The following is a 24471-nucleotide window of genomic DNA, read 5'->3' as shown; positions in this document are numbered from 1 at the left end:
ATTTTCTAGACCCTTAATACGACAGATAAAAATAATAATAATAATAATAATAAATAAATAAAAGAATTAACAAATAAAATGATAAATTACTAATAAAAAAAAATTATAATTACATCTTGGCAACTTGGAAGGGGAATATATATCAAGGATGATGTAGTAACATGTGAATAGGATTTGGAAGTCGATTTTCGCTGAACCAAATCACGAGCATGTGGTGTTATAAATGGTATCGAATCAGTACGTCTCCCAATAAGATGTGGTTCGGGAATGAATGATGGCAAAAGTTAGTAGGCACGTGACACCCAAGTAAATAATGGTGCATGAATTAACTGAGACTACATCTGAATGAGAGCGATCCTGAAAATAGAATAGCTAAAATACGTTTAAAATAATTGAAAGTTGCTACCCAGCTAGGTGCATTTTCGTTTTCAGTCAACTCAATTACAAAAACTTCAAAATAAAAAGTGTTTTCTTTAGACCAATTACTCCTATATATACCCTAAGAAAATGTTTGAGATTCATTTGTTTTTTTTTTTACTTTTCTATGTATAATGGAAATACCAATCAACCTTATGCCGATCTCAAATCATAGACATATGAAAATGTTGAGGCGTTAATGAAAATTTAAAGCTATTTTAATATAATCATTGTATGAAAATTCAAAGTTATCAGTGCAATCTTAACCCGTGTGTGGTTGACATACACAAAGACCATGTTCGAGCCATAACCAACGGAGATTCAAACTTGATAATTGATATACTTTATAGATTTTGTTGTCCCATACAAACATGGGGCCGATGAACTCATTCGCTTTTGACAGCATCATAGATACGACGAACGAAAATCAAGGCGACGCGAAAACTTACAACTCCCAGCATCAGGAAGAATGCGTAACATATACAAGCATTATAGCCTACAAAGAAGCAAAGCTGCAAGAAACCATTCATATTCAACCTGGCATAGAAGTATATGCAATATCCAAACATAAAGATGGCCGTTGAGCCCCCGGAGAACACCGATCTGCACAGTCGAAAAGGCAGAATCTTATAGAAGAAAACGGATAACATTCGAAAAGGAACAAACATGCATCATGAAGGTCGGACATAGTAGATACCTCCACCACCATTGGTGATCTTCAACAGACAGCTGAATGTAAGTCAAACCAACGCTCAAGATAGCAGTGAGTATGATAAGGATGATGAATGTGATGAACAAAGTGCTCGGAAGGGTGAAAATTTTGAACCCCCACATGCTTGCATACAAATGGTGCAGTTCAAGAACAACGGCACTGAACGACAACAGACCACTAATGAACATTTGACAAGGGAGTTTTCTGAACCAAGCCAATGGAGGAATGTCTCGCACGATCCGCTTGGTGGCACAAGGCGCTTGAAACTCGGATCTCAAACGATATCCAATTATCCCACCAAATGCAAGCAATGGGAGACTGATAAAAGTATATATCATAAAAAGCACTCTAATGGTACCAAAAGGAAGTGCTGCAGTAGTCCCATTAGATATAGCAACAATATTAAGGATAGAAACTATGACCAATGATGGCCCCAAATACAGAATCCCTGATAGAATAACACTTTTCTCCTGAAAATAAGGAACCCCATATCAAAAGAGAAGAATTTAAAAGATCATGTGCAGCTGAAAGAACATGGCAAATAAATATATATCACAGAATTAACACGAAGAGAGCAAACTTTACCCATCCATTTTCGTTAAACTGGCAGTAGAAAGAAGCAGATGTATATCCAGATACCACAGATGTAAGAGAATAGATCAAAATAATAGAAGTGAATAGTGTCCCTCGATTGTACGGATAAAGGATTCTCAGAGACGACAGGAGAAATAAACTGCAAAGCCTATTGAAGAAAATTATATACAAAATGAGTGAAATAAAATCATAAGAATAGACGATGATCACAGTGAAACTGATACAAGTATTAGTCTACATAACATAATATTTCGGTATTCTGAGTCCACCAGAAACTTTTTGTTTATGCAATCTGTTGTAATTCTGGACTACCAACTTATTTTCTTCGGTCTGCTAATTTTTGGCCACTTCAGATCTTGATGTCATACTTCCCACTATATGACACCTTCTAGACTACCAACTTATTTTTCTTCGGTCTGCTAATTTTTGGCCACTATGTATCAATAGATACATGTACATGTACATGAAGGTTCATTAGTTCATATTAATTAGGAGCATGATTTTAGTTTATACATGAATCACACTTAATTAGGTGCATGGTTTTTGGATCATGAATGGTATTGGAGAATATCCCAAATTATCTATATATACATATGTTGACATTGGTAGAAGACATAGAAAAACAATTTAGAATCATGTCCTAGTAATACAAAGTTCTACCAAATTTCTTGTTGTCACCAACAATTGGTATCAGAGAGATCTTGTTAAATTTCTCTGCTGTCACCAACAATTGACCAACAATTGGTATCAGAGCAATCTTGCAACAACAAAAATAGCAGCAAAGAGACAAGTTGATAACTTTATTCAATCCGTCATCCCAATATTTGATGATCACTAAGGTCAATAACTACTTATTTCAGTCCATTGATCGGACTATGTTGGAAACGATATTTCAAAAGAAGACGTCCAAAGAGATTTGGGATTAAATGAAGAGGAAGTAACAAGCTCAACGAAAGTAAAGCATGCTCAACTTCAAGCAATTAGAAGAAACTTTGAAATTCTCCAAATGTAAGAGGCAGAAACAGTGAATGATTATATTGGCAAGGTTATGAGTCTTGCAAATAAAATGAGGATGCATGGTGATTCAATCACTGATGTTGCAGTTGTAGAAAAGATTTTGCGATCTCTAACTCCAAAGTTTGATTATATTGTATGTTCTATTGAAGAAGCAAACAATGTCGAAGATATGCAAATTGATTAACTTCAAAGCTCCTTGCTAGTGCATGAGCAGAAGCTTAATTGCACGAGTGCAATAGAGGGGATGACAACCTTAAAGATATCCACAGCAGGTGAAGCTTCAAGCTCCAAAGGTGGAGGGCAAGGAAGAAGCAGAGGTCGTGGAAGAGGCGGTCAAGAAAGAAGTAGAGATATTGTCAGGATATCCACACTAGGTGAAGCTTCAAGCTCCAGAGGTGGAGGGCAAGGAAGAAGCAGAGGTCGTGGAAGAGGCGGTCGAGAAAGAAGTAGTAGACATGTTATCAGGTCAGCAGATTAGTCAGATACGATTATGACAACAAAGGCAAGGGACATTTTGACAAATCTAAGGTGGAATGCTATAATGTAGATGTCTTGGACATTACAAGAATGATGTTATACCAGGCTGAAAAAGGACAAAGGAGATCAATCCAACTTTGCAGGGAAAAGAGAGAAGAAACTTTGTTGATGTCATTCCATGCAATGAAGGTTGCAGATCAAGATGGGTGGGTCGTAGACTCTGGAGGTAGCAACCATATGATAGGTTGTAGAAAATTCTTCTCAATTCATAAAAGTTTTTGTACTACTATTTGTCTTGGGAACAATGCAACCATCTAAGTGATGGGGAAAGGAGCAGTAGATATCAAGATTCTTCTCAACTTTTGATGAAAGTTTTTGTACTACTGTTTGCCTTGGCAACAATGCAACCGTCCAAGTGATGGGAAAAGGAGCAGTAGATATCAAGACCAGAAATGGCTTTGTACAGCCAATTTCTAATGTGTTTTACATTCTTGATTTGAAGGCCTTAGTATCGACCAATTGCCAGAAAAGGGTTATGTGATCACATTTCAAAATAATGAATGTGAGATTTATGACTTCAAGAGGATCGATTGCTAAGATGAAGATGACCACCAATCGGTTATATCTGTTGACATTAAATATCATTGTCGAGGTGGAGAAAGAAGATATCAACTGGCTTTGACATTTTAGGTAGGGTCATCTTCACTTTAAAAGGTTAAAGATGTTGTCTTCAAAGAATATGGTGATTAGTCTACCAGACATCACCCCTTCCTCGAAAACTTGTGAGAGTTGTGTGGTAGCAAAGTATGAAAGAGATTCATTTCCATTCGCGAAATCAAGAAGAGCTCAAACAATTTTGGAGTTGGTTCATTCAGACTTATGTGGTCCAATCTCTTCAGCATCAAATGGTAACAAGAAATATTTCAAGGCTCTCATGGATGATTTTAATAGAATAACATGGATTTATTTCCTGCGCACCAAATCAGAAGCCTTTAATTACTTCAAAAAAATTTGTGTACGATGAAAACTAAAACTGGAAGAAGAGTTAAGGCTTTAAGAACTAATAGAGGTGGAGAGTTTTGCTCTAACGAGTTTACTAAGTTTTGTGAAGAGAAGGGCATAAGGAGGCAGTTCACAACAACATATACACCACAAAAAAAAAAAAATGGTGTGGCCGAAAGGAAGAATAAGATCATTCTCAACATGGTTCGAAGTTTGCTAAATAAAGGAAAAGTTTCGAAGGAATTCTAGCTAGGAACTATTGTATGGGTCAGCTCACATTTTCAACCAAAGTCCTACTTTCTTTGTTAGGGATATAACTCCACAAGAAGCATGGAGTGAAAGGAAGCCTGTGGTGAATCACTTTATAATTTTTGGATGCATTGCATATGCACATGTTCCTAATGAGAGAAGGAAGAAACTCGAGGACAAGAGTTTAAAATGTGTGTTCCTTGGAGTAAATGAGACTTCCAAAGACATACAAACTCTATGATCCATTGACAAAGCAGATGGTGGTAAGCCGCGATGTGATATTCGATGGAAATGGAAAGAAAAGGTCACTGTGAATCAACAAATTCTCATGGATCTTGAAAAAGAAGTGGAAACCCCTGTGAGCATGGAGAGAGCCTGTGAATCAACAAATTCTCATGGATCTTGAAAAAGAAGTGGAAACCCCTGTGAGCATGGAGAGAGCTCACCACAAGCTCAATAAGTAGACTCAATATAAGAAAAAGATCAGGATTACAATCAAAGAAATCCAAGAACAAGAAAGAGACCGACTTGGATGATTGATTATGAGATGATTATGACTCAAGTTCTAATAGGGCTTATTTTGCATTATTTATGGATAATAATCCAATTATGAGATGATTATGACTCAAGTTCTAATAGGGCTTATTTTGCATTATTTATGGATAATAATCCAATTGTCTATGAAGAAGCTGTGGAGAGAAGTCATGGACAGTGAAATCAGATCCATGAAAAAACAATAAGATGAGATCCAAGCTGGTCTCTTTTTTGTTCTTGGATTTCTATCATGATCTTCTTCTTCGGTCGATTATTCTTGTTTTGCTCTAACGAGTTTACTAAGTTTTGTGAAGAGAAGGGCATAAGGAGGCAGTTAACAACAACATATACACCACAAAAAAAAAAAAATGACGTGGCCGAAAGGAAGAATAAGATCATTCTCAACATGGTTCGAAGTTTGCTAAATAAAGGAAAAGTTTCAAAGGAATTCTGGCCAGGAACTATTCTATGGGTCAACTCACATTTTCAACCAAAGTCCTACTTTCTTTGTTAGGGATATAACTCCACAAGAAGCATGGAGTGAAAGGAAGCCTGTGGTGAATCACTTTATAATTTTTGGATGCATTGCATATGCACATGTTCCTGATGAGAGAAGGAAGAAACTCGAGGACAAGAGTTTAAAATGTGTGTTCCTTGGAGTAAATGAGACTTCCAAAGACATACAAACTCTATGATCCATTGACAAAGCAGATGGTGGTAAGCCGCAATGTGATATTCGATGGAAATGGAAAGAAAAGGTCGCTGTGAATCAACAAATTCTCATGGATCTTGAAAAAGAAGTGGAAACCCCTGTGAGCATGGAGAGAGCTCACCACAAGCTCAATAAGTAGACTCAATATAAGAAAAAGATCAGGATTACAATCAAAGAAATCCAAGAACAAGAAAGAGACCGACTTGGATGATTGATTATGAGATGATTATGACTCAAGTTCTAATAGGGCTTATTTTGCATTATTTATGGATAATAATCCAATTGTCTATGAAGAAGCTGTGGAGAGAAGTCATGGACAGTGAAATCAGATCCATGAAAAAAAAATAAGATGAGATCCAAGCTGGTCTCTTTTTTGTTCTTGGATTTCTATCATGATCTTCTTCTTCGGTCGATTATTCTTGTTTTGCTCTAACGAGTTTACTAAGTTTTGTGAAGAGAAGGGCATAAGGAGGCAGTTAACAACAACATATACACCACAAAAAAAAAATGGTGTGGCCGAAAGGAAGAATAAGATCATTCTCAACATGGTTCGAAGTTTGCTAAATAAAGAAAAGTTTCGAAGGAATTCTGGCCAGGAACTATTGTATGGGTCAACTCACATTTTCAACCAAAGTCCTACTTTCTTTGTTAGGGATATAACTCCACAAGAAGCATGGAGTGAAAGGAAGCCTGTGGTGAATCACTTTATAATTTTTGGATGCATTGCATATGCACATGTTCCTGATGAGAGAAGGAAGAAACTCGAGGACAAGAGTTTAAAATGTGTGTTCCTTGGAGTAAATGAGACTTCCAAAGACATACAAACTCTATGATCCATTGACAAAGCAGATGGTGGTAAGCCGCAATGTGATATTCGATGGAAATGGAAAGAAAAGGTCACTGTGAATCAACAAATTCTCATGGATCTTGAAAAAGAAGTGGAAACCCCTGTGAACATGGAGAGAGCTCACCACAAGCTCAATAAGTAGACTCAATATAAGAAAAAGATCAGGATTACAATCAAAGAAATCCAAGAACAAGAAAGAGACCGACTTGGATGATTGATTATGAGATGATTATGACTCAAGTTCTAATAGGACTTATTTTGCATTATTTATGGATAATAATCCAATTGTCTATGAAGAAGCTGTGGAGAGAAGTCATGGACAGTGAAATCAGATCCATGAAAAAAAAATAAGATGAGATCCAAGCTGGTCTCTTTTTTGTTCTTGGATTTCTATCATGATCTTCTTCTTCGGTCGATTATTCTTGTTAAGCTTGTGATGAGCTCTCTCCATGCTCATAGTAGGTTGAATAGGGCTTTCAACTTGTTCTTCTTCAAGATCCACATGAATCTGCTGACTCATAGTGACCTTTTCTTCCTATTTCCATGACTTCTTTCCATTGAAGATCACATTGTGGGCAAACCACCTTCTTTGTCAATGGATCATAGAGCTTATACGCCTTAAAAGTCTCACTTACTCCTAGGAATACACATTTTAAACTTTTGTCCTCAAGTTTCTTTTTCTCTTATCAGGAACATGTGCATATGAATATGACCAAAGAATCTAGAGTGATCCAGCTTCCTTCCACTCCATGCTTTTTATGGAGTCATATCCCTAACATAAGGCTTCGATTGAGAATGTGAACGGACATATGTAGTAGCTTATGGCCAGAATTTCTTCGAAACTTCTCCTTTATTTAGCAAACTTCAAATCACGTTAAGAATGGTCCTATTCTTTCTTTCTGTCACACCATTTTGCTATGGTGTATATGCTGCTGTCAACTGCCTCCTTATGTCCTTCTTTTCACAAAACTTAATAAACTCGTTCGAGCAGAACTCTCCACCTCTATTAGTTCTTAAAGCCTCAACTCTTCTTCCTTTCTCAATTTTTATCATAGCACAAAAATTCTTTAAGCAGGCTTCTGATTTGGTGTGCAAGAAATAAATCCATGTTTTTGTACTAAAATCATCCATGAGGGTCATGAAATATTTCTTGTTACCCTTTGATGCCGGAGAGATCGGATCACATATGTTTGAATGAACCAACTCCAAAATTGATTGAGCTTTTCTTGATTTTCCGAATAGAAATAATTCTCTTTCATGCTTTACTAGCACGCAGCTCTCACAAATTTCTGAGAGAGGAGTGATGTCTAGTAAACCAGTTACCATATTCTTTGAAGACAATGCCTTTAACCCTCTCAAAGTGTAGATGATCATACCTAAAATGCCAAAGCCAGTTTTTCTTCACCATCAAACTTCTGGTAATGATATTTAATGTCAATGGATATAACCGTTGGTGGTCATCTTCATCTTAGCAATCGATCATCTTCTAGAGTCATAAATCTCACATTCACTATTTTGAAATGTGATCACATAATCCTTTTTTTGCAACTGACCGATACCAAGCAAGTTGACCTCCAAATCAGGAATCTAAAACACATTAGAAATTGACTCTACAAGCCATTTCTAGTCTTGAGATCTATGGCTCCTTTTAACCTTACTTGAACTTTTGCATTGTTGCCAAGACAAACAGTCATATGGTTGTTGCATCTAGAGTCAACGACCCACACCCTCTTGATCTACGACCTTCATTGCATTAAATGACATCAACAAAGTTTCATCTCTTTTTTCAACAAAATTAGATTGATCTCCTTTCCCCTTTTTTCCGCCTGGTATAACATTTATTCTTGTAATGTACAAGGTGTCCACATTTGTAGCATTCCATCTTAGACTTGTCAAAATGCCCCTTGCCGTGGTTGCCATATTGCCTTCGACTAAATCTAATGATCTGTCAACATCTATACTTCTTTCTAAACCGCCTCTTCCACAACCTCTACTTCTTCCTCACCCTCTACCTTTGGAGCTTGAAGCTTCACTGGTGTGGATATCTTTAAGATTGTCATCTCCTCAATCGCACTCGTGCGATTAAGCTTCTTCTCATGCACTAGAAGGGAGCTTTGGAGTTTATCGATTTGCATCTCTCAGATATTGTTTGCTTCTTCAATAGAACATACAATATAATCAAACTTTGGAGTTAGAGATCACATAATCTTTTCTTCAACTGCAACATCAGTGATTGAATGTTGAGTATTTGAAGACATACAGAAAAAGTTGAGTATTTACCTTTTCATTGTTATCTATTAAATGTGTAACGGTACCTATGGTAAAACAATCTCGACCTCATCACCAACAATGTCAATGACATGTTTAAGTTTATGTACAGCTCAATAATGACATGGGAAGGCAGCACATCACTTTCCCACGTGTCATTGTCAACAACCATGTTGACAAGTCTTTGTTACTAAAGAAGGACAAGCTTCCTACCATAAAATTAGGTCACGTGTTGACATTTGCAATTCAATAACATGGATGAATTCAAAATATTTCTAACATTATCCCTCAATTTCTAGCTCGTTTAGGTTATCTTAAGAACTATATTCCACTTTCCAGCAGTCATTTAGTGCCATGTTTCTTCATTGATTCTAATATATTATGTATCCAAGATGCCACTACTTGAATCTCAAATAAACAGAGTACAATATTGAACCTATTCTATACCCCTTGATCTGCTCTTCACACTGCAAATTGAATCACCCAATGCATTTATGCTTCAAGTTTATTTAAAATTGATGCATTTTTGGCGACATTACGTCCTCAGCATCGATGCTCTATACAAACTAGGGTGTCTATAATTTTTCCTAGAAAGACAGCGTTGGTTTTATTATTCATTACATTGGTCTAAAGTTGCATTGGAGTGTCAAAAACAGGCAACTAATAATTGATTGTACTTCCCAAGATGATAATATGGACGAAATTCCTTGTCTAATCAAAAAGTATAATAAAGAAGCTAATATCTCTGTTAAAGCATACCGGTACTTCATGATAAATAAACAGCTTATAGAAGAAATAGTTCAAATTAACTTACATAATCAGCAGCTGTGTACCGACACCTAAAACCGCAGAAAAGAGGGGCAAATTTGGAGGACATCTAAACACATCTCCATGAAGATATTTCCAAACAACCTCTCGTTCATCCTCTCCATCACCGCCAGAGCTCCTAAAACGAAAACAAAATTAGGTCAGCTGAAATACAAAACTAACTTTATTGTACAACTCAAGTAAATTTAGTTACAAGACATTACTTCCTCAAATCATTCTTCAGACGGCGCATAAAAAGTAAAGTAAGCAATCCCATCAACAGAATGATTATAGCAACTGAATTAAGGAATGAAAACCAGTGGATTTTCTGACTGATGGGCAGTAGAGAAGCCCATGAATATTTATTCATCCTATTTCCATACTCTGCTGAAGTTTCATTCCAAAAAATGGAATAAGTGAACCTAACATCAAGTTCAACATCATCTGTTATATCAATGACATGATTCGGGTCGCTAAAAGCATTAACTTCAACAATTTGGTTCCGATTGAAGGAAGCATCAAACTGAATATGGGTGAAGAGGTAATATTTTGGACCCTGCTTGTCTAAGATCCAACTCTGTTCATCAACTTTGCCAACAAAACCCCACACCGGAAGATCGTCACAGTACATTTGAAAGTAAAAATCATTCCTGATGGCATCCCTGAACAGTGAAACTTCAGCACCGTTTAGCTTCTTCTCACACAGAGTCACCAAATGTTTATCTTCCCTAAATCTCATCACATGCAAGGCACCAGTCAGCCTATCACCATTTAAAGCCTCCCCTAAGGTTGCTTTCTTTTGGACTAATGGATCTGCAAGCTAAGGAGAAGACCTTCAAACATATTATTTGATACAGACAAATCATGATGATCTATTTAAAAACAATTGAATACCCACAAAGGAAGCTCTTACAATTCAAAATTCTAAATGGGCTAATGAAAGAATATGAATAAATCATGATGCAACTATAGCAATTAACGAACATATATTTGGAAAGTGACCACCATTAGCTCGGGTGTTCTATATTCACATAGATTTAATATCTATTGAAACATGTAAGTCCTTCAATTAGGTTACTTTAAAAGGCTAACCTGGACGGCAGAATGGTAATTCATAGTATTGGTAGGTCTCACTGCAAGAAAAATAAGAAACGAAGTAAACAATAAGATTGGAGCGGAAGCAAAATACAAAAGAGAGAGCAAATTCAAAATGGAATTCTTGATCCAATAGCATTTGAAAATTGTTCCAATGAGAAACGCCGGTAGAGCTACAAAGATCTTACATCGAAGAATCGTGTTTATTGGATAATCTAGATCAAATGATTATCCAATAAGACAACTAGAAGAAAAAATCTCACTTCAATTTAATAGTTTCTCCAAATTTCCATTTCGTATGTTCATCTAAAACTTGGACAATCTATGTACACATGGATATGAACATCGTCAAGAACTCATCAACGTAATCTCCAACGCAGTTCAAACTTCACACATCACTACTTCAGAGTCTAAGGGTTTATGATTAGTGCAAATCAATTAGTAAACAATGAGGATACGAACGAACGAACGACCTGGGATTGCTCAGAGGTCCGACCTTGTTCACGAACAAGGGAATTAGATCTCCGACATTGTAGCGGTGATTGAGCGGAGAAGCAACAGAGAGACGACACGAGATTCCAAGGGCTCCGAAAAGCACCAAAACCGCAATGGCTTCAAGAAGAGGCGTCGTAGACATTGTTGCAGAAGAAGAAGAAGAAGTTGGCGATCCAGTTTGAGAGGGTTTGATGAAGATTTGTTGGAAAATGAAGATTCAGAACCATGATCGACTACGCTTTGACTTCATGATTCTGCTCCTGCAGCGTTCAAATTTTGAATCTACAGGTTGAGTCGCCTCAAATTTCAAAATACGCAATATTCAGTTGGATTTACGATGGGGAAATTTGCAAGAAACGGTGTGATTTGTTGGTGGAAATGGGAATATGATTAAACTAACTACCAATCCCAATTTACGAAATTAACTAATTCAAAATTTACCATAAATATTATACACTTATTTCATTTATAAAAAATAAATATTAAATATTAAATATCTCGATTTCATAGTTAATTAGTTATGTTAATGTCAAAATCTCGGACCTCTCCAATAATACGATATTTTCCATTCTAAGCATAAGATCTCATACTATTTTAAACATCATACATATTATTGTTTTATTAATAAATTATTATAATGGTATAAGATTTATAAGTATATCTCATTTAATATAATTTATATTAAATATAAGTTTGAACTAAATATTTAAGTTTATATAATTTAATTAAAATAATTTATTTGACCATAATTATTAAGATTTATTACTCAAAAAATTGAAATTTAAATTACTAGAAATACCGTTGGTTTTTGAGACATTATAAATAAACTTTGAACTAAACGATTCATAAGTTTGTTGCAGTGCAATTTTAGTTGATTTAAGTTTGATTCTCAACTGTTCCACACGATCCAATCGGTTTAACACGGTTTGGGTTTGGTTAAGGTTAGGTGTTTTTCCTTTCCATTGAATTGGTTCATGAAACGATCTACTTTTCAAGCCTTCGTATCGTGGATCATCACTTACTAATTCGAGGGAAAAAATTTCATTTTAAAAATGGGGTGACATAAGAATGTAATTAAAAACATTGACAAAAAATGCACAACCAAAATACAAGACATAAACTTGAAAAATAAAGAATAGTAAAGATGATTATAAGAATACTCGGTAAGCAGCCTATTTGTAGGCTCTCATCGAGTATTGTCTCCCGTTCATTGTTCTTAGTGCTATGTGTCTATATCATGAATTAAGGTTTACTAATTCCATGGTATTGTCATCTTAGCCCTATCACACTCATTCAATCTATTGAACCTTCTCACTCCAAATCTACGAGTGTACTTCATCCATCCGAGTTCCTCGAGGTTCTAGGTACACTTGGCTAATTGGTTACTAATTTCATTGGTCCGTCTAAATCTTTGTGCAATATGCAGAGAGGAACATGGGCCCTCATCCAGGCTCACTGGTACTCTATTGTTGGGATTTATGTTATAAAATCTCGTAATTAATTATTTAATTTTTATTAATAATTTTGATTATGTATTTACAATTTTATATTATTCATTGTATAAAGAATTAAATTATTAATGTAACCTTGAACAACACTGGTGGACATATAAGAGAAGCATGTTCGAGTAATAACCTAAAGGGTCTATTGTATATGGATAAGGTTAAGTGCCTCATCTGATAACAAATTGGTACGACCCACTTTTTAATTGTTACATTCATTCATGTAGAGACATATGAGTGAGAGTATCTTGTACACTGAGTTTGGATAAGACTGGACTATAAAATATTTAATCTCTCTAAACTTCTTCACAAGATGATTATATGCGATCTTAATCCTCAGTGAGCTATGAATGCTTTCGTGTGATTTTTCCTTTGATTTATATGGATGGAAATGTATTTGTAGCTGATTTAATATGCCTATCATTTTGAAGGACTTGACCAAGCAGGAAGTTAAAAACATAATTTAGTATCCTAGAAATATGAGTTCGAGATTTAAATTGCCTAGATGCCTTAATAACCTAGTAAACTTCTACGACATCCAAGGAAGTTTAAGAAGGCTTACGAGGCCACTAGTACTGTGAATGATATCAACAAAGCTCAATCGTCTCCTATTTTCTTCGGTACCTTAGCAGCACTAGCCAGTGACGTAAGTCAGACCAATAGTGCTCTTATCAAGCAATAGGCATCTAGGAACTTGTACGGTCAGCTTGACTAAGGTCAAATAAGATTGAGCATCGTGGCGACTAGATGAGTTCCTATTGTGAGAAGAGACGAGTTGAGAGCCTAGGTCGTGATTTTAGAAACTCGTCCCAATAGAGAATGAGAGATTACATAAGTAGTTTAGTTCATGATGAGCGTCACTAACGTGTGTGGAAATAGTCAAGGGTCCCTTGAACAAGCTCGCTATATTGTAAATTCATTCTAAGAGGGGGGGGTGAGGCACCTCATGGGTAAACTGCACGCGTATCTCCTCGATGTTTGACTGTATGGGAATTCTTGTGGAAGGGTTGCTAGTTAACCTACGCAGGGACACTATATTGTTTTTGAACTACACTACTTGTATGCAAGCTTACTAAGTATGAGAGCATAAACTTTAGTTTACTCCCGAGTTGAGAACTTGACGAACGCTAGAATTAGAACCTGACAAACAACTCTTAGGCTCCGACAAGGTTTGTGACAAGTAGCTCTAGAATTAGGTCAAGACGTCCTAGAGATTAGACAAATGAGATCCTACAAGTAGGCTGCTTACTAACATTTTTATACTCACCCCATTGTACATTTTTTTTTCAAGTGTTCGCTAACTGTCGGTTGTAGTGAAAGAGCGTTTGGAAGCTACGATTAAAAAAACATTAGAGAACAAAAGTGACTTTTAATAGGGATTGATCTTTGTTCTCATTTTCAACTTCTAAATCCATTGGAAGGGAGGGTAGCTCTTCTATTTATAGACCAAGTGGTGTGGGCCTAGATTTAGTTCACTTTGAACCTAACCCATTGAGCTTGGGCTTTCATTAGTTTTTGATCTAACCTTTTGGGTTTGGACTTTGTTCGTGTTTGGTTCTGACTTACCTTCTTCGGCTTTAAATAGTATCTCCACGAACCAACACAAATCGTTCTAACATATTTTGTTCTCATTTATATATTATTGGATAAAAGTCCCACATCGGCTAATTTAGAGAATGATCATGGGTTTATAACGAAAGAATACTATCTTCATTGGTATGAGGCATTTTGGGGAACCCAAAGCAACGCTATGAAAGTTTATGCTCAAAGTAGACTATATCATACCATTATGGAGATCCATGATTTCTAACATGGTATCGAGCCATGCCCTAAGCTTTAAACTTAGTCATGCCCAATAAATTGGCAAATCCTCAAATGTCGAACAAAGTATTGTAAGCCGACTAAAGTATTGAACAAAGGGTGCATACTTTGTTCGAGGGGAAGGTGTCGAACATACTTCATTCATGTACCTCTCATTTACTCGAGTATCACATCTAATCACAATTACGTATTAGTGTGTCTACTTCTAACTTGAGAAACATATGAAAAGAAAAACTACGCACTCACTTCACCCATTCAATATCATAATACTTTCACCTTAATAGACTTGTTTACATCTTATTAAATGTATTCCTAACTTTAAAGATAATTTGATAAGTCAAATATGTCTACTTAGATTATTTCGACGAAATTCAATTTATTATAAACTAAATGTTCAAATACATTAGGTGAAGCTTCTACGAAATTAGGTTTAGGTGAATGAAATTTACCAAAGGAGAGTGAATTTTGTGTGTTAATCCAATGCTAATATTTGCCAAGTACAAATAATTCAAAGCTAACACAAACAAACCAAAATATAAGCACAAATGTATAACCGTCGAAACTTGAACTTGCATAAATTTTACGTTGGGTTACGAGTGTTCAAAAAATTCGATCAACCTAACCCAACTCGTACCGATTGAGTTGAACTATAAATTTATTTAGGTTAGGTTCATGAGTTCTCCTAAAACTAGACTGAGTTAAACTGAACTAACTCAAATTTATTATTAATTTTAAAAAATATATCTTTACTTACTCTACAATTATAACCACATGCATTTAGTTTATTTTTATTTAATTTCAGAATTTATTATTATTATTATTATTTATTCTTCTAAATTTTAATTAAATATTTGAAAATAAATAAATATAGGTTTACGAAGTAATATTTTAGTTTAATTTTTTTTTTGAATAAACGACCCAAACAACCTAAACTAATAAATAAATAAATAAAAAATTATAGTTGGATTGGATTGGATTCATTGTTTAATAAAAGTTGTCCAAATTGAAAAAATTTACAACCGAATAATTAGATTGGGTCTTAAATATATCTCAACCTGACCCGACACAACTTGTGAGAATCCCACATTGGTTGGGGAGGAGAACGAAACACTAAGGGTGTGGAAACCTTTCCCTAGCAGATGCGTTTTCGAGCCTTGAGGGGAAGCCCAAAGAGGACAATATTCACTAGCGGTGGGCCTGAGCCGTTACAAATGGTATCAGAGCAAGACATTGGACGATGTGCCAACAAGAAGACCCTTCCCCGAAGGGGGGTAGTTACAAGGGGGTGGATTTGGTGGAGGTCCCACATCGATTGGAGAAAGAAACGAGTGCCAGCAAGGACGCTAGGCCCCCTAAACATTTGATATATTAAAATATTTTCATTTGAATAGGTCGAATTAAGGTTCGGGAAAATTTTAAAATATCATACATAAAAGACATAAACATTTGATATATTAAAATATTTTCATTTGAATAGGTCGAATTAAGGTTCGGGAAAATTTTAAAATATCATACATAAAAGACATCATTAAAAGTATATGAAGTATAAGTACAAAAAAAATTTATAGGTACGTCTTTATAGTTACCTAATTCATGATCATAATTTATATATTTTTTTAAAAAAGAGAGAAAAATTAAAATATTCATAATCTTTTGTGGCCAATCATTTGTATCATAAAGCAATAACAGGTAAAAAGCATAGTAACCAACAAAGTAGTAGATGAATTAACATTTAAAATTTTCATAATTCTCTCCTCCTTTCATCTTTTTCCCCCTAAAAATATTATTTAAGATATTGCTCTCGAGTATATAGGTTTTTCAAAGTTTGTCGTGTCGTGAATCTATTTTGACTTGAAATAAATGTTGGTTGATCTCTGAACTTTTTCTTCGTTACGTTTATTTTTTCGGTTGTTTCTTTCTGTTTAGTCAACTAGAATATGAGTGCGTATAAATTCGTATGAGAGCAAATTGTAACTTTCGTTAGGATGTTTTGGACATAAAACAACTACTCATAAGTTTTAAGATGGTTGAGGCTTCATTTCGTTGCATCTCGTGTGGAAATAAGGGGGCGCTTTACGATTTACACTCCTTTCGAAAGAGTTAGAGTACGTCGGTTGCCTATGCTTCGTTTAAAGGGATATTGACCTTGACGTACCCTTGCATTGACATTATTTATATAGAGTTGAAAGTTATTTTTACGTTCTTTGACAGGATCATTTGGTTCAAGGTTTTGTTTATGAGGCCTAAAAAAAAGAATGCCTCAAGAAAAAAAAAAAAGTCTAGGAATAAGATCCCTGATACCCTCGTGATGTCATTTCAGTGACTCATAGGGCTTCCTTCAGCTCAGTCTTTTTGGTTCTTGAGAATGGTCGCCACCTCTCCCAGGACCAGAATGATTATCCCTGCCCGATGGGTCTACATCCATCCCTAAATGTTGTTGGTTACTGTTCACTTCCCTGTCATTCTTGTAACCGTCACCTGTAATCCGTGTAGGTGTGTCCGCACCCCCTTGAGTGGACGAGAAAGAAAAGAGATTTCTCGGAGCAACCCCCCAAATTCTAAACTCAAGAGTCAACTTTTCCGTATGAGCATTCGGTACATGTACCAGTTCGTGGAAGAGTGAAAGGGTCACCACTACTGAGGATCTACCCCCTAATCTTAGATAGGTCGTCTGAAGGTTCGTTTGAAAATCAACTATCTGTCTTTGGTGTTGAAGGTGAAATGTTATCCCAATTTTATATAAATAAGTAATTTTTGGTTGAACGTCTTAATTATTCATAACGACTTTACTACATTAATTAATTTTAGATAATTAATTAGTTGATTTTTATTAAGTCAAATTATTAAAATAATTTTAACTCGTTTATTTTTTATTCATTAATAAATATATCACAAACAATGTCTTAAATTTTAAGTTTCTTCGAGTTTATTCAACAATCAACTTCATACAATCTAATATTTTTCACGTATAACCTTAAATGTGAGATCTCACATCAGTTGGAGAGAGAATAAAACATTTGTTAGAAGGATGTAGAAACCTTTCCCTACAAAACACGTTTTAAAAATCTTGAGGGGAAACCCGAAAGAGAAAGTTCAAAGAGGACAATATCTGCTAGCAGTGTGTTTCGGGAGTTACAAATAGTATCAGAGCCAGACACCGGGAGATGTGCCAGCAAGGATGTTAGACCCCAAAGAGGGGTGGATTAAAGGGTCCACATGGATTGGAGAAAGGCTCGAGTGCCAGCGAGGACGTTGGACCCCAAAGGGGAGGTGAATTGTAAGATCCCACCTTGGTGGGAGAGGAGAATGAAACATTTTTTTTATAAGGGTGCAGAACCCTCTCGCTAGCAGACACGTAAAGCCCAAAGAGAACAATATTTACTTAACCTAAATATTATTGTGTCGTGAGCTCTTGCTGCTTAACAATCGTACTTCTAAGCTTAGTTAGTCTAGGTGTACAACTAGCTAGAATCCTCCAAACCAGCTAAGTTATGGACGTAGCCATAAATGACTTGCTAGAGATAGTTGATAATTTCCTAGAGTCTCATCATAGTAGCATTATAACACAATACAACTAGCTAGATTCCTCCAAACCAGCTAAGTTATGGGCGTAGCCATAAACGACTTGCTAGAGATAGTTGATAATTTCCTAGAGTCTCATCATAATAGCATTATAACACAAAGGAGCGACTTAATGCTCGTCAACTAAGATACATATGTGGGCTAGCCATAAATAAATCTCAATCATATCTAACGACATTGGCAACCTTTTAAAGTCAAAACATAGTACATTATAACATATTGTGACATATATATAATCACCAATATGATGGAGTGACTTTGTACTTGTCGATGAAGATATATACGTGTGTTAGGCATGAATGACTCCTAGTCATACATACGAGTGATTGGCAAACTTCTAGAATCTCAACATAATACATCATAACATGGGAAAACGACCCCATGTCACTCCCAACTAAAACACACATATGGGCTAGTCATAAATGACTATCAATCGCATTTAGGGGCGGTTGGTAACCCTCTAGAATCTTATCATAGTACTATCATAATTATAGGCACCTACTTGTGGTGTAATAGGTAGAGAATAATAAGTTAGTACCATAGACAGTTCAACACTATAGCTAGTCATATATTAAGCTTTAATATCTCTTTCATAGTCGTCATATAACTTAAGGCTTAAATGAAACTCTGAGCCCTATACAAAGTTCCACGTATTATACTTTGAGTCACGACTTGTTTTCAAGGCTTTGAATCTTGGATCATGAGAAACAAGATTTCGAATCTTGTATTTTAGGTCTGGAGGTGGTTCACCCATTTCTAGTGACGTGGATCTACTGAACAACGTATCTTAGCAGTGTGATACTATCCAAAGCCCTAGGATGTTATCAACCTTCACTGTTCGCTAAGACACATTTATTGAGAATCGACCTATGAGTCATCTTTTATGATCGGAACATCTTGGACAACCATCCTTTTGAATAACATTTAGGCATGAACCTTCTCGTGTCCATGTCGGGTTATTTTTGCATATCATTCTAGAGATAACGATCCTACATACCAACCTCTAACTTAAGGTTGAGACGCAATATCAGCACACTTGTGTTGTCTGATACGGCTCTCAAAAACCCATTACCAAAGGAAGTAGTCTAAGACATTCTTGCAACACTCGCCCACACCATGACACATGCATGTGTCATGAGGTACCTCACTTAGGCCACGAGGCCCAAGGATAATGGAGAGTTGACACTATGAATCCCTCTATAGTAAATTTCAAGGCACTTTACTTCCGGAGGAGTAGGCGTCATTTTGCCAAAATGCAATGTTGAACACAACTCTTTCGTGGAAAACACTCACTTTTATTATGACCAATTAGGAGAGATTACAAGATACTCTGTAGAAGTTACTACACTTTGCTTTAATTGAGGTTGCTTGAAACATTAGATTGTGCACCTCCACATGCTTTGTTCTAGCATGAAACATTAGATTTTCTACTAGGTAAACGACAAATTGGTTGTCACAGTGAAGTGATATTAGATAGTCAACTTTCTGGTGCAAATCCTCCATTAAGAATTTCAGGCATGTACTTTCTAGAGTTGCTCAAGCTACTGCTTTGTACTCCGCTTTTGTAGTTGACAATGATATTATTGGTTATTTTCTCTCTCCACAAAAATTCTACCCCAACCAAGCTTGAACACATACCCAGTGGCTGATCTTCGGGTATCATGGACTCATATATAGTCTGCATCACAGTATCTAACTAGCTTCCAATCTTCATTTCTTTTGTACAAAAGACCATAGTTGATTGTACCTTTGACATATCTCAAGATCCGTTGATCCGTATCTAAATGAGGGTTTTTCAGACTTTGCATGTATCGACTCATGACTCTAACTGCATAAGAAATGTTAGGCTACCTACCAGTTGTTGATATATTATTTCATTGTTCCATTCTTTGTCTTCATGTGCACAAATTTTCGTATTTGACTCCATCAATGCTAGACTTGCTTGTACTCCAGCACGTTGAATTTCTAACGCATATCTCTTGTATACTTTTGCTACATCTGTGCGATCAACTTCTAGGCTTAAGGAGTGTTAAGTTCTCCTAGCTCTTTCATCTGAAAGTGCATCGATATGTTTTCTCTTGTTTGATGAATTTCTCTTTCGTTGTCCCTAGTGATGATCAGATCGTCCACATAAACCAATACTATTGTCAATTTTCCTTCTCTTTCTTTAATGAACAAGCTTGAGTCCATATGTGCGACTGAATAATCACTTTGAGTAAGAAATTTAGCAATCTTATCATACCAAGCTCTTGGTGTTTACTTCAATCCATAAAAAGATTTTCTAAGCCAGCATACGTGATTAGGATTAGGTGCATTCTCAAACCCCTTTGGTTGGTTCATATAGATCTCTCCATCTAACCCTCTGTGCAAGAAAGCATTCTTCACATTCATTTGACATAGTTTCTAATCTTTACTTGTTGCAAGTGCTAGTAAGACCCGTACGGTAGTGATCTTCGCCACTGAACTAAACATTTCATCATATTCTAGTCCATATTATTGAGAGAACCCTCAAGCTACTAGTCGAGCCTTACATCTCTCAATTGATCCATCCGGTCGACGTTTTATTTTGTAGACCAACTTGCAAGAGATGAATTTGACATCTCTTAGTCTTGACACTAGCTTCCAAGTTTGATTTTGCTCTAAGGCTATAATTTCTTCCTCCATCACCTATTGCTAAGCCGAGTTTTGGGATGCTTATTCATTCATCTCTAGCTCTTTAACTCTATCTCTATAATATTGCGTTGACATACTTAGGATTTGGCTTTCGAACACCGAGTTCACTTGGTTGAGTCAATTCTTGCTCACCAACATCATTGTTACTTTGCTCTTCAGGCACATCAATACTTGACTAAACGAGTGTAGTTTTCTCCCCCATTTTTTTATTAAAATTTCTTCAATGTTGTTCGAGTCTTCCAAGGACCACCACAAAGATATTTCATCAAGACCTAAATCTCTTGAGGTGTAGACGATAGACTCATACAACTACTGGGCTGTCATCATACGGTCTTGTGGAGCTTTCGTCTAATGTCCAATTGAGAATAAATTTAGTAAACTTTCATATTTCAACTCAAACCCCTGAATTTTAAGGTTATGGAACGGGATCCTACCGTCTCCATTTGAGCTTATCTTTAACACTCTCGACTACATCCTTACCTCTAACTCTAATCTTGCATATTCTTTATTTAAAACTTGTAGGGCCTTGAAGTATGATAATGAGCCATGAGTGAGGCTTTCCCTAATTCTTCCTCGCACTAATGATTATGAGAAGCAAAGAATGTAAGGGAATTAAGGAACAAAAGGCAAGGGGTTGATGTTCATAGTTGGGGAATTAGGTGACCAAAAAATTTAAATGAATTGAAGAATTTATTCAAATTTATTATAAAAAAAAACACCAAAATAAATACTAATTTTCTATTAATAGAAAGAGAATCTTAATGGGCATAATTATAAGCTAATGAGAAGGTATGGATGTTGACCCATCAACAAAACTAATAATAATAATAAATAAATAATTTTAATTATCCAAGTGGGGGTATTATTTATTTTTATTGCCTTTATTTATGTCTTTTTATTCTAACTAATTGTTGTTGAATTTGTATTTTTCTACAATTTTTTAATATATATTTCTCTCTCTTTAATTCTTATTTGCTATTGAAATTTATAAATCCCCAAATAGAAAAGTTATTTTTATTTATTTTGTTTTTTTTTTAATTTATTTTTAAAAAATTAAAGATAACTGTATGGGAGAGATTTATTTTATTGTTTTTTAGTAGATTTTGCATAAATAGTGTAACGACCCTAAATTTCTACCTATTTAGAGTCGCTATTAATGTTTCATGCTCATCTTAAATACGGAATCTAACTCTTAAATAGCGGAATATTTAAAACTTAGAACATATCCAATTGCTAGAAAAACACGGCCGGTTAAATAATTTAAATAATGAAATGCAGACGTCCTATACTAACTTAAAACTAGGAAATTAAATCTGCAACTACCCTATGCACGTGTCGCAGTCTCTAAATTTCAATGTTGTTGTCAATCGTATATGGACGCCTTGCCTTTTCCTGAGAAACAATATGACACACGACCTGAGTATTTCGATAGTAAGTGACCCCATTATAGGGGTCATGTTAATGCAATCACATGCAATCATGATTTAAGGACCTATCTCTAACATCATAAAGATGACCTCCAGTCTCAGACGAATTTGATGTGTTGTACTTCCCTACACACGACTCACACGTGCGAGTGTAAATCACTTGGGTGCTCACACACCCTCTGAACCCTCTAGTTCAAGCTGATCTGTAGCGACATCCGGAGGTTAGTGGAACCCCGTAGTGTCATGCGCTTCATGAACACCCTCATCATCATATTGTGCTCATCCGCACTCGAAGTAACCCTATGCTTATGAACTTACAATATGCATGAGGACTCTCTAAATCCAACAACCCTCTGAATAATATATTTTGAAACAATAATATATTTGATAATCATTTTTAGTTTTTAGTTTTTAAAAATGGTTATTTATTTACTTTTTCAAGAATGTTTTTAAAATGGAAGTCAAGTTTTGTAAATTAAAAAATAGTTATTATTATTATTTTAAATTTGGTTAATAATTTATATAATTTTGTAAGAAAGATGAATACAAATAATTAATTAACTAATATTTTTGTTTATTATATCAAATTATTCTCAATAATTGTAACATTATCTTTTATTATTATAAACCACCCACCATTTAAAATTTATTTTAAATGTTGACTTTGAAATTAAAAAAAAAAGTAAGTTATTTATTAACATTTAGAATTATAAAACACCTTTAATTTTTCTTTATAAATATCAAATTGAATAATTAAAGTAGGGTTATTTTGGTAAAAAAAAAAAAAAAAATTGTTACCATTTTATTGAATCAAATTGATTTTAAATTTTATTAAAAAAAGAAATTGCTTTATTTATTTATTAATTTATTAATTTATTTTTGGGTCCTCTCATAATCTTCTCTTTTTGCATCCCTTTCCATCCCCAATAGACCAAGCCAAAGGCTGTCATTGGAAGCAATGACTTTCTTTTATGATATTAAAACAATTATTTTTTTTTAAAAAAGGTCATACCTTTGCCCTAAAAGCCAACACTATCTTTCTCCAAAGCTCATCCTTCTTTAAAACCTTTGTCGTCCCACGTCACTATCAAACTCCTTTGATTTTCAGATCGGGAATGTCAAAATTTTCTCTAATTTTTATCCGATGCGACGGAATTTGATCTTTTTTCGTCCAATATAATTTTCATTTCTTTATTTCTATTGTTGTCAGATCTCACATCGATTAGAGAAAAGAACGAAACATTTCTTATAAGAATGTGAAGACCTTTCTCTAACTGACATGTTTTGAAACCTCGAGAGTAAGCCTTTGAACGGAAAGCTCAAAGAAGACAATATCTGTTAGCGGTGAGTTTGAGTTGTTACAAATGGTATCAAAATCAGACACTGATCAGTGTGCATTCCTTATAAAGGTGTGGAAACTTCTCCCTGAAAACCCTGAAGTCAAAGTCGTACCTGGTTTTACATTTACTTTTTATAAGATAATGTTTGTAAGAATCGAAAGAGTGAAAAAAAAAAAAAAACATCCGCATGATTTAACTTGTTGACAAAACTCGTACCTGAGTTTAATCATTTTCACCAACATGGCTATTATTCTCCTACTCACCTAGATCAAGAAATCGATATCTCACGTTCTAGCTATCACTTTCAATTGGGTTAGGTAACCTAATATAATAGTCGTGTTTTAGTTGAAATTGAGTGTCGTCAGTCGCCGTTTGTCACAAACCACTATCCCATGCCAAAATTTACGAGTAGTCGAGATTTGAACGACCGATGAGTTCTCGAGAAACCCTAAGCTCTCTCTAAGGCAACACAAAGGCTCATCTAATTTGTTTTTTTTTTTTTAAGAATTTGTTGAAAGATAATTAAATATTGTATTTATCCTTTTACTTTTTTGCCCTTTTTCCCCGCAAAATTGTCCAATAAAACAACTCAGGCGGTTAGATGAGAGAGATAAGTGGAGTTGGAGTTGGAGTCAGTGATTCTAGTGGGTTCCTCCAAGTGTCCCAACAATTCTTTTTTATTTATTTATTTTAATTTTTGTTTATTTCTTTTTTATCAAATTATTATTTTTGTCCTTACTTCTTTTCCTTTTTTATTTCAATTTCATCTCTTCCATCTCCTACAATATCCCATTTTACAATATTTTATATAATACATATATACATACATACGCCCCCAAAAAGGTAACGGAGGCGTGCAAAGGTTTCCTCGGACCAGACGAAGATTGACCCTCGAGTGCA

The 24471-nt window shown here is 35.2% G+C and overlaps 1 protein-coding gene across 3 annotated transcripts; it reads right to left on the bottom strand.

Annotated features, from left to right (window-relative positions):
• Positions 1-717: 717 nt before the first annotated feature.
• On the bottom strand, positions 718-11617 carry LOC111449222 (transmembrane 9 superfamily member 5-like). Of its 3 annotated transcripts, XM_023089024.1 has the most exons (8): positions 11414-11617; positions 11205-11316; positions 10729-10769; positions 9861-10449; positions 9644-9775; positions 1715-1871; positions 1115-1599; positions 718-1020 (listed from the first exon to the last, which is right to left on the bottom strand). In XM_023089024.1, exons 1-8 carry the CDS (start codon positions 11451-11453, stop codon positions 804-806), a joined length of 1773 nt encoding a protein of 590 aa, XP_022944792.1. In that variant the 5' UTR covers positions 11454-11617; the 3' UTR covers positions 718-803. The 3 variants fall into 3 exon arrangements, with proteins under 3 accessions (XP_022944792.1, XP_022944791.1, XP_022944793.1); XM_023089023.1 differs by having other exon boundaries at positions 719-1020; positions 11205-11617; XM_023089025.1 differs by lacking the exon at positions 11414-11617 and having other exon boundaries at positions 719-1020; positions 9861-10456.
• Between the last annotated feature and the right edge of the window lie 12854 nt (positions 11618-24471).

Source organism: Cucurbita moschata, unplaced genomic scaffold (genome assembly GCF_002738365.1).
Source record: "Cucurbita moschata cultivar Rifu unplaced genomic scaffold, Cmos_1.0 Cmo_Scf00011, whole genome shotgun sequence".
NCBI classification, from domain to species: Eukaryota; Viridiplantae; Streptophyta; class Magnoliopsida; order Cucurbitales; family Cucurbitaceae; genus Cucurbita; species Cucurbita moschata.
This window is presented reverse-complemented; position numbering and strand designations above follow the sequence as displayed.